This window comes from Pseudonaja textilis, chromosome 10 (assembly GCF_049901715.1).
Source record: "Pseudonaja textilis isolate UNSWEBS1 chromosome 10, rPseTex1.2, whole genome shotgun sequence".
Lineage (NCBI taxonomy): Eukaryota > Metazoa > Chordata > Lepidosauria > Squamata > Elapidae > Pseudonaja > Pseudonaja textilis.
Genome location: NC_141999.1, coordinates 25,076,730 through 25,087,418, shown reverse-complemented (window position 1 = coordinate 25,087,418; position 10,689 = coordinate 25,076,730). Strand labels below are relative to the sequence as shown.

The window sequence follows — 10,689 nt, the reverse complement described above, 5'->3', positions numbered from 1 at the left end:
GCACATCGTGCCAAGCCTTCCTCCCCCCCCCCCAGCACAGAAGGCATTTTTGCAACACCCCAAGCCCCTCTTGGGGTGTGTGGAGGGGGTCGCCCCAGCATTCTCCCTCCCCCCAGGCAGGGGCAGGACCCTGCACGGGAGAGATGATTCAGAACTCAGAATTGAGAATAGAATACAGCTGGAAGGGGCCTGGGAGGTCTTCTAGTCCAGCCCCCTGCTCAAACAGGAGAACCCCCCATCCCATTTCAGACAAGCGGCTGCCCAATCTCTTCTTTAAAACCCTCCAGTGATGGGAGCGCCCACCATTTCTGGTGGCAGGCCGTTCCCCAGGAGAATCGTCCCCAGTGCAAAAGCAACAGTCCAGAAAAGGAAGGCAAGCTCCTCCCACCCCACCCCCACCCCCCACCAAAGCCCCTCCCGGCTCCTCGGGGCGTCTGTCCGCCTCTGCCTGCCCGCCCACCCCATCACCCCACCGGTTGCCCCTCCCGGGAGACGCCCCTCCCCACCTGCGCGATGCATAGGGCTGAGCAGGCGATCCTCCCCAGCCCCCCCCCACTGCAGGCCGGCTCTGCATGGTCTCATGACGTCATTCCGGGCTGGCCAATGGCCGGGCGCCCAGCTGGAGCCCCCTGCCCTCCGCCGCCCCCTCCCCGCTGCAGGACAGCCGGGCCGGGGACGGAGCGCGCCAGCTGCTGCTGCTGCTGCTGCTTTAGGGGCGGGGGTCGCCTCGAGGGTCTCCTTTGTCTCCACCGCGGAGCGTTGCATCGGGCACCGGCCGGGGCTCCTCCGGCATGGCCGGGCTGAGCATCCTCCTTCTCAGCAGCCCCCGGGAAGGAGGCCCCGCGACCCCCACCCTGCAGGTAGGGTAGCCCCCCCTCCACCCCAGCCCCGGCGGAGCCCGACCCGAGCATCCTCCGCGGACCTCCGCCTTCGCCTCTGCGGAGCGCATCTCTGGCCCCGCTCCAGGAGAGAGAAGGAGGTAAGGCTGCCCTTGCCAGCTTCCCCCCACCCCGGGCGACCCCAGACCCCAACTGAAAGCGGGGAGTCGAACTGGGCTGGGTCTTTCCAAAGAGGGGGGTGGGAATCAGCAGGGAGGGCCCCAGTAATCTGTTGTTCTTGAAAAAAAAAACCCTTTGTGACCCCGAAACCTTGGCTGTGTGGCTCCCTGTTCGTTTTACAGAAGGGGGGGGTCTGTATTGGTGGAGATGTGGGGTGTGGATTGCCCCCCCCTTGCAACAAGGCCCAGAATTTAGGCTGCACCTGTGTTTGGTAACAGCCCTCCCCCCCCATGGATTCACCTCCTCCCAAGGCTCGGGTGGGGAACCCCCAGGATGCAAAATGCGGGGATTAAATCAATCTATGGGGTCGCTCAATTTAATGGGGGTGGGTGGGGTGGGATTCCTCTTGGGTCCAACCCAAGTAAATGCAAAAAAAAACCCCACCCCAAAACGAGACACAACACATCTGAGCTATAACTCTGGGACCCTCGTAACCCCAATTCAAAAAGGATAGAGAATAACCAGAGTTGGAAGGGAGGCCTTGGAGGTCTTCTAGTCCAACCCCACCCCCGGCTCTATGCAAGGGTGTCCAAGCTGTGGACTTGAATTCCCAGAATTCCCCACCTTTGGGATTCAATTCCATTAAATGTAATAATAATAATAATAATAATAATAATAATAATAATAATAATAATAATAATAATAATAATAATTGGGGGAGTATGAGAAGAGCCCAGTTTCAGCAACAGCCAATCCTGAGATTATATCAAGTATCTATCAAAAGAGTTTCTGGACATGTGCAAAGTGTCTCTGTCCCCCTGTTACAGGCCTTCTTTGGATGGGTGTAGAAGATGGGCCAAACATCCAAATTTGGCATTTATAAATCGGTGGGACCGGATGAAAATAGGTTGCAGTTCTGGAGGCCAATTAAAAATAAAGATTGGAGCACAAGCCCCAAGGGAATTTCTTGGTTTTTATTCTTAGCGAGAAGCTCCCAGTTTCTGGGAGGGGAAAAAAAGGAAGACAGAACTGGGCCCTGAATCAGAAATTAGAACAGTCCTAAAAAGAAAAGCATTGATAATTGATCAGGAACCAAGTATGTCTCGTTCAGGGGTCTCCAACCTTGGCAACTTTTAAGTCTGGTAACTTCAACTCCCAGAATTCCCCAGCCAGACCTGCGCTAAGCTCTTATTTTTAAATCTGGCGTTTTTATCTTCTTTTTTCTCTGGCTTTAGTTTAAAAAGCAGAACCAAACTTCTAGGGCTGTTTGTGTTAAAAACAGTACATTATAACAGTATCACCCCCATAAGAGGGAGGAAAAAACACATAATTAACTAAAGAGAAAAAACAACAACAAAAACAAACAGAACTAGAGCAGAAAAGACAGCAGAAAACTGTATAAACACAGCTAAATCCGTAGTAAAAACCAACATTTTTTTAAAAAGCCTGCATAAATTAATCTATACTTTTAAAAGGTAATTATATTATATTTGCTTTAGGGGGGTTTTGTTTAAAATGAAGCATTTATAAAGCACCACTTAGGCCAGGAGTCTCCAACCTTGGCCACTTTAAGTCTGGTGGACTTCAACTCCCAGAATCCCCTGCTCCAGCCTACCAACGAGAAGGACCAGGGGAGACAGGAGATCGGCCTTCCAATATCTCAGGGGCTGCCCCCAAAAGAGGAAGGGGTCAAGCTCTTCTCCAAAGCCCCCCCGAAGGCAGGGCAAGAAACAATGGGTGGAAATGAATCAAGGAAAAAATTCCAACCTGGAATTAAGGAGAAATTTTCTAACAGGGAGGAGGATAATTAATGGCTTTGCCTTCGGATGCTCTCCATCACTGGAGACTTTTAAGAAGAGATTGGCGTTTGTCTGAAAGTGTCTCTCCTGCTTGTCCTTCCAGCTCTGTTATTCTGGATTTAATTTCAAAACGTTTTTCCTTCAACATTACTTCCTGGTGGTGCTCTGACATTAGTGCTCGTGCTTCAAATATTTATTTTACTTTTTTTTAAAAAAATTATTGGTTTTTAAAAACAAACATAAACAAAACATAAAAACATCAAGCTGTCTTCCTTGGTGTACATACAGCGTGCCGGTTGGTTTACAAATTGTTTTGTGCTTCCATTTCGTAGTCTTCAATTACAATTACGTTACATATAATCTCATATTGTCAATCAAAAACTAAATACCTTAGTATCATTATTAATCAATCATTTGACTATACTTTTATTCATTCATGTTTTACAAGATAACCATAATTTACTTAATTTACGGTATAACAGTTCATATTATCATCCCAAATCTATCCTAAAATCATTTTGTAGTTATAATAAAAAGTACATCTTTATATATTTATTTTCTAGAAATCTACATATTTCATTACTGTACTTTGTTATCTAACCATTGATAGAAAAGATCCCAAATTTTATAAAATTGTTTATCCTCTTGTTCTCTAATTTCAAATGTCAAATCTACTCATTTCAGCACATTCCAATATGTTTTTATTTATTTTACTTTTAATTTAAAAGTTACCAACACAAAAATCTTGGCCCTGCACAGACTTCCTTCTCCCAAAGACAGTCACAGTAGAAGAAGCCAAGAAACCTTCCTGGGGCGAACTCAAACCAGTGGGGAAACGCTGGACTTTGGGAAGGAATTGTGGCTACCATGTCAACCATCAGCCCCGAATAGTAAGTATTCTGATACCGAGAAGGATCCGTTGCCGGGAGAGTTTTACTTACCTGCGTCCTTAGCACAGAGGGCTCCCCAACCTTGGCAACTTTAAGACTTGTGGACTTCGACTCCCAGAATTCTGGGAGTTGAAATCTACAAGTCTTAAAAGTTGCCAAGTTTGGGGACCTCTGTGCTAAGCTCAGGATGATGGATAAGGAGTCACACATGTGAGACGAGTAAGGAAATTGAATGAAGCAGAGAAACCATAAATAAGGGCTTACAGGTATCCTCGACTTACAGTTGAGCCCAAAATGTACGTTGCTGAGTGAGTTGTTAAGTGAGTTTTTGCCCCATTTTGGGACCTTAGTTGTTAAGTAAATCACTACAATTGTTAAATGTCAGGATTCTGGCAGTTATATCATTGAAATCTTGATTCTTGATGCAAACTTCCAAAACTTGCAAAGGATTTATTGGGAGTTCACATGTCTGGCGCTGCCTGGGTGTAGCCGACTCTGAGACAAATCATTCATTGTCACCTTTGACCCTGGTTTTCCCCCCACTCTCTGGGTGTATCGTAATTCATATTCTCCAATGGGACACATCCATAGCCAAGAATCGTCAATCATGCTCTCCAGTTAGATATTTGCACGGCAGAAACTTCCGTCACCTTGTTACTATCTTTGAAAACATTTATGGAATGCACTTTCAACTTCTAAGCTGCTGCACTGCTCTTTCAACCCCCTTTCCCCCCTCCCTTTCTGTTGGCAACTCTAAAACGACCATAAAAATAGTTTATGAGTTGACATTAAGTTTGCAACCCGGTTGTTAAATGAATCTGGCTTCCCCATTTGACTTGGCTTGTCCGAAGGTCGCAAAAGGGGATCACGTAACCGCAGGACACTGAAACCGTCATAAATACAAGCCACGTGCCAACTGCCTCAATTTTGATCATGTGACCATGGGGATGCCGCAACAGTCACTAAACAAATGATTGTAAGTTGAGGGCTTTCTGTATTTCTAGGGTAAACCCTCGTTCGGACGTTTCCAACTCGATCCTAGATTTTTGACCATCACAGGCACACACAAAAATTAAACCCGTCAAATGAGAAAGCAGCATCTAAGACAGGGTGTTTGCAACACCTCTGGTCCTTGACTTACGACCACAGTCAATCTGCTAAGCAAGGTGGTTGAATTTCACAACTGTTTTAGCCACCGTCATTAAGTGAGTCCCATTGACTTTGCTTGTCGGAAGCCAGCTGGGAAGATCTCAGATGGGGATCTCGTGACCCCAGGACATTGCAAGCATCGTAAACCCCAAAGGCCCCTATTCCATTGGTAAACGAATGGTCGTAAGTCGAGGACTCCCTTCTACCGCACATTTAAATGCTGACCGACTTTTTTGGTCTCTTTTTGCTTCCACAACTACAGCGATTATTTATTTAAGTTGCTGCTCATCGGAGATTCCGGCGTGGGGAAGTCCTGCCTCCTCCTGCGATTTGCGGTAAGGGCGGGGGGGGGGGCTTGGGTGGAAACTGATGGGGGAGGGCAGGCAGGCAGGATTCAAACTCGGGGCCTTGTGTTCAGGGCCAGGTGGAGTTTGGGTCTAGAGGAGGAAGAGGCTCCTGGGAATCTGCTCAGCTCCAGGACTTGTTGCAATCCGGAAGTCAGCGGGGCTGGACGGACAAGAAGATAGAATAGAATAACAGAGTTGGAAGGGACCTCGGAGGTCATCTAGTCCAGTGGTCGCCAACCAGTGAGCAGGGGATCACTGGTAGTCCGTGAGAAGATTTTGGTGGCCCGCAGAGAAATGTCCCTCGCCCTCCCAAAGCAATTAATCCAGGCTGCACAGGAACACAAGGCTGCGCCACCCACACGGCCCGCGGGAACACAAGTCTTAAAGTTGCCAAGGTTGGACACCCCTGGTCTACACTCTTAAATCTCCGATGGTCCCTTTCCTTCCCCAGGATGACACCTACACGGACAGTTACATTAGCACCATTGGAGTAGACTTCAAAATCCGGACCATCGAGCTGGAAGGAAGGACCATCAAGTTGCAAATTGTGAGTATCTCCAGAGGGTTAGAAGAGAGGTTGAGAATCCGGTCGTCTCCTCTTTAGGCATCTGACGTAACTTCTGCATAACTAGGCAGAGAACAGAAGCCGAGTTGGTTCTTCTTCCCTTGGAAAACTGTAGCTGCTGAGGTTCTTACTCAGGAGTTACTCCTGGGAGAGAAACCAATAAACCGCAGGGTCTCTCACATTTCTTTCCTCCTCAGTGGGACACGGCTGGCCAGGAGCGCTTCCGAACCATCACCTCCAGCTACTACCGAGGCGCCCACGGCATCATCATTGTCTACGATGTGACAGACCAGGTAAGGCAGGTGGTTCTCCTAGGTGGGCAGAGAAGCAGCATTGTTAGGTGGCCTCCATCCATGGGCTCTCCTGCTCAAGCGGGGGTCCAAACCTGGCCACTTTAAGACTTTGTGGACTCCAACTCCCAGAAGTCTCCAGCTTTCCTGGCTGAGGAACTCTGGGAGTTGAAGTCCACAAGTCTTCAAGTCCACCCTGGTCTCTCTCTTCCAAACTTCTTGTTTTATGTTCTGGGTTCCATCCTTCCAACCACTTACTTTCTCAGCTTCTACAAGTACAGTTAATCCTCGACGTACAACCACAATTGAGCGCAACATTTCTGTTGCTAAGGGAGACAGTTAAGTGAGTTTTGCTCCATTTTGAAATCCTTCTTGTCACAGTGAAATCACTGCAGTTGTTAAATTAGTTAACACAATTCTCGAATGTGACTTCATTGACATATGTAGTGCGTATATGGATATACTGTATATGTGTGTGTGCATATGTGTGTATATGTGTGTGTATACACATATACAGAGATACTTATGGTACATACACAGAGACACATATACACACATATGCACACACAGATACACACACACACACAATTTTTACCCAAGGGAAGAAACGGGTATCTGGATTGGTACTAATGAAGTGATAACTCCAAAGGCAGCTATTTTTTGACATCTCCTCCTCCTCCTCCTCCTCCACCTCCTAGGATTCGTTCAACAACATGCATCTTTGGCTGGAGGAAATTACTCGCTACGCCAGCGAGAACGTCAACAAGCTGATTGTGGGAAATAAGAGCGATCTTTCCAGCAAGAAAGCGGTGGATTACACAACGGCCAAGGTGCGTTTGAGGGGAGGGAAGGAAGGAGGGAGGGAGGGAGGGAGGGAGGGAGGGGAAGGGATAGGGGCGGGTTACTCTCCCAGGTTTGATCCAGTGTTGACGTGAAACAGATCCAGATGTGGTTGAAGGGAACTGCCAAATTACGACCCTGCTCAACCACAACTCCCAGTAGTAAGTTGGGGGCAAGACGGTGTTACCTGAAGTTACAAGTCCCCCATCTTTACATCAAGTTAAAATACAAATATCCTGACCAAGTGAATAGATTTTATATCTAATGCAATGAGTTACAAAGGTTACAGTGCTGTACCAGGCGATGGTGAATTTTAGTCCTGATTTAGGCATGAAAGCCAGATGGGTGATTTTGGGCTGATCACCAGGTGACGGTGAGATCTAGTCCTGCCTTAGACATAAAAGCCAGATGGGTGATTTTGGGCCAGTCTCTTTTCTCCCTCTCTCCCTCCCTCCCCCTCCTGCCCTCTCTCTCCCTCCCCCTCCCTCTCTCCCTCCCCCTCCCTGTCCCCTTCCTCCTCCTCTCCCCCGTCTCTCTGAGCCCAGCCCACCTCACAGGGTTGTAGTTATGGCGAAAAGTGGAAGAGGGAGGCGTGTTGGATACGTTCTCCACCTTGAGTTATTTTATAAAAATAATAATTTAAAAAGCCGGGTAGAAATGAATAAAACTGCTAGCTCTGGAGAGGTCTGCCAACCTTTGGCGGCTGAGCAACCGGTCCTTCCATGAGGCCCGTCCATTAAACGAGGACTGTGAGGGGCTCTCACTCTGCCCTACTCCGGACGCAGGAATACGCCGACTCGCTGGCCGTGCCCTTCCTGGAGACCAGTGCCAAGAATGCCACCAATGTGGAGCAGGCCTTCTTGACCATGGCGGCCGAGATCAAGAACCGGGTCAGCAGCGGCCCAACGCAGAACGACAGCCACAAATCGGCCATCCACATCCAGAGCGGCCCCTTACGGCAGGACGGTGCAGGGACCGGGGAAGACGGGGGCAGAGGATGCTGCTAAGGTGCCACCACCCACGGAGCGACGGAGGGCAGGTTTCAGGGGGGGCCCCAGGAAGGGGGACATGCCAGCCCTGGGAAGCCCCGCCCAGCTTACCTCTTGCAGATACCTGACCGTAAACGTCACCTTGGCTTGGTCTGCGCCGGCTCCGTTGCACTTTTCTGGACTTTGGACATTTGTCCTTCATCCACCTCTCCTCCGCCATCGGGATGCCCTGGACCAGAGGGCTGACCCCTGCACTGTCCAGCCGTGGTCATCTCACCGTCCAGAAAGCGGCCAAGTTGGAGCACAGTCAGGAGAAACTCACAGACTCTCCTCCCCACGACATAAGTTTCTTGATTGGGCAGGGGGGTTGGACTAGAAGTCCTCTAAGGTCCTTGCCCACTCTATTATTCTGTTATATGTACAGCATGCCCTCTCTTACACTTCACATTGGGGGGGGGTCGCAGCCCCTACCCTCGTTAACACCCCCTTTATTTAATGGTTGAAGACCCTTAGCGCCCCCAAATAGTCTCTCCCCTCCTCTCCATCCTCTTTCTTAAGGGCCAGTTTTCTCCTCACTTGGGGGGAGACTAAAATTGTATGGCAAATATTTCTCTATGGTTTTAACGGCCGTGAAGATGGTCCGTCGTAACTTGGGAATGTTTTTAATTTGCTTCCCCTCCTTCCCCACTTTCCATTGTTTGCCTACTTCCCCTGAATTTAAGATTCCCTAAGGAAAAAAAAGCTAAGCTTTTGAATTAAAAGGTATTGGTAATTAAAATTATTGGTAACATACACCAATGTTTTTTTCAAGCTTGGTCATTTTCTGGCTGGGGAATTCTGGGAGTTGAAGTCCACACATCGGAAAATGGCCTCGCTTGATTTTTCTAGTGTAAACTTGCCCAAACATGAAAGCACCCCCAAATTTGTGGGAAGAATATCGATTCAAGAAAACCTTGAGTCTCACAAGCCTTTTCTTGGGAATAAAAGTCCTAAAATCAGCAAGCTAAATACCAGCCAGGAAAAAACAGATATTTAATCTCTGTTCATCAGATCTGTAAACCTGAAATTCACACTCCTTGTGAATACTAGCATAGTCGTTTTTTTCAACCTACAAACCCCTTTTCCTGGGTATTTTTACCCGTGCACCACAAGGGTGCAACGAAACTCATATTTAGGTTTTTATTTCCAGCCCATATGCCCTGTTTTTCCTGCCTCCAAGCGGTCATAGGTCTGAATGAGTCAATTTAACTTCCACAGCAGAGTGACTTCACAGTTTGTTTTAATCTTTTTGATTTAAAAAAAATGCATCTTTTTTTTAAGTTCAGGCACTGGGCTGAATCGTACCTTAACCAAACGACGTGCTAAGTCCTAAACAACAAACCAAGGTTACAGACTAAAAGGAAACCAACTTTAAAGAGAACGTGCAGTTGCATGATTTGTAACTACTCAGGTTAAAACGGTCGTGCGAATCCATCCGCCAGTAGCTCTGCCCAAGGTTATTGCTTGGAGGATGGAGGGTGGTGCGAACAGGAAGGGAAAAAGCCACACACCTGTTTGTCATGTGGAGGAAAGAGAAGTTTTGTGAGAGCTGCAAATCATTCATGCATGCAAAATGCTTCTCTTTCATTCAGTTCCTTCGATTTCGTGATCCATAACCCTCTTATCTGCCCGCAAAGCAGAAAATGTTGGACTGATGTATTGTTACTGGGCAAACTTGGTTTTTCATCCCAAAATGTTGTTTTGCTGCATTTAACGAAGACATTAAGTCAGGTTTCAACCTTGGTCCCTTTAAGAGTTTAAGAATTCGACTCCCAGAATTCCCCAGCCGTCCTGCTAATTTAAGATGTGTGGATCCAGCATGCTGGCTGGGGAATTCTGGGAGTTGGAGTCCACCCCTTAGCGTTGTCACGGTTGAAAAACTCTGTGTGGTTTCAAACTCAAGCAAGAACCGCGCATCTCTAGCTCTGCCCTCATAATGGGGGACTCTGGGACCAACTCCCAGAATTCATGGGCAGCTAGGGAATTCTGGGAATTGAAGTCCACACCTTTTAAAGTGAGGCCTTGCCAGATAAAATCTCCAGAAATCCATTGAGGATCTCAGAGAGATTTTGGCAGGTAAGGAAGTCCCACTGGAGTCACGTAGGTTGTCCACTTAACTTTCCGTGGCACGAGAGCCATTTCGCATCCAATAATGCAGCCGGCGCACAGGCCAATTGGGAGCACAACTGGGGGGAAGGAGGGGATTGAGCTGGCAGACCCCATTTGCATGACTTCTGATCTATTTGCCCCCTTTTTAGATCCGCTATGATTTTTAGACCCCCCAAAAAAAAATTTCATGTCCTCCTGCCCATTTTAAAACCCTTGTGGTAACCGATGCTGTCGCCCTTGGCTCCTTACCCACGTTGTATGTGTTCAATAAATCCATTTCTTTCCTCACACCTGGCTCTCTCTAGGTCAATAAGGAAGAAATCGGGGGGTGTCTCCCTGGGTCTGCAGAAGTGAGGCTGGCTGGGAGGGTGAGGATGCCTCGTGGGGGGACGGGACGGGGGGGACACTTCCTGATTTAAGATCGTTCACCCCCAAGGACTCTCCTCTGGGGCTGCTGCAGCAATGCAGTTGCTCCCGGTTTGCATGTCATCCTCCCACCAATGCTGGCTACTCTGAAGTCCTAACCCTAACCTCAAAATGGTAGGTTGAACTCCATTCATCCACAAAGCACTATCCATCCATTCATCCATCTATTTAATCCATCATCTATCATCATTTTATATCTAGCAAGTATTATCTAATAAATCCATCTACCCAATCATTCATTCACCCTA

At 47.9% G+C, this 10,689-nt stretch overlaps 2 protein-coding genes across 3 annotated transcripts in view; one reads left to right on the top strand and one right to left on the bottom strand.

Moving 5' to 3' along the window:
* The window catches only part of LOC113445898 (calpain small subunit 1), a 266,631-nt gene that overhangs the window by 196,495 nt on the left and 59,447 nt on the right, over positions 1–10,689 (bottom strand). The gene's annotated exons all lie outside the window — the stretch shown is intronic.
* On the top strand, positions 653–9,661 carry LOC113445899 (ras-related protein ORAB-1-like). The gene is made up of 7 exons (XM_026715295.2): positions 653–979; positions 3,557–3,687; positions 5,099–5,171; positions 5,635–5,730; positions 5,946–6,041; positions 6,737–6,868; positions 7,664–9,661. The coding sequence occupies exons 2-7, from the start codon at positions 3,665–3,667 to the stop codon at positions 7,883–7,885; spliced, it is 642 nt and encodes a 213-aa protein (XP_026571080.1). The 5' UTR covers positions 653–979; positions 3,557–3,664; the 3' UTR covers positions 7,886–9,661.

What these genes read in the sequence shown, in the direction of transcription:
- LOC113445899 (XM_026715295.2), top strand. Translation starts at nt 3,665, where the DNA reads ATGTCAACCATCAGCCCCGAATA. An exon ending in TCAACCATCAGCCCCGAATA is followed by an intron (nt 3,688 to 5,098) that starts GTAAGTATTCTG and finishes CCACAACTACAG; the next exon opens with CGATTATTTATTTAAGTTGC. An exon ending in GCCTCCTCCTGCGATTTGCG is followed by an intron (nt 5,172 to 5,634) that starts GTAAGGGCGGGG and finishes TTCCTTCCCCAG; the next exon opens with GATGACACCTACACGGACAG.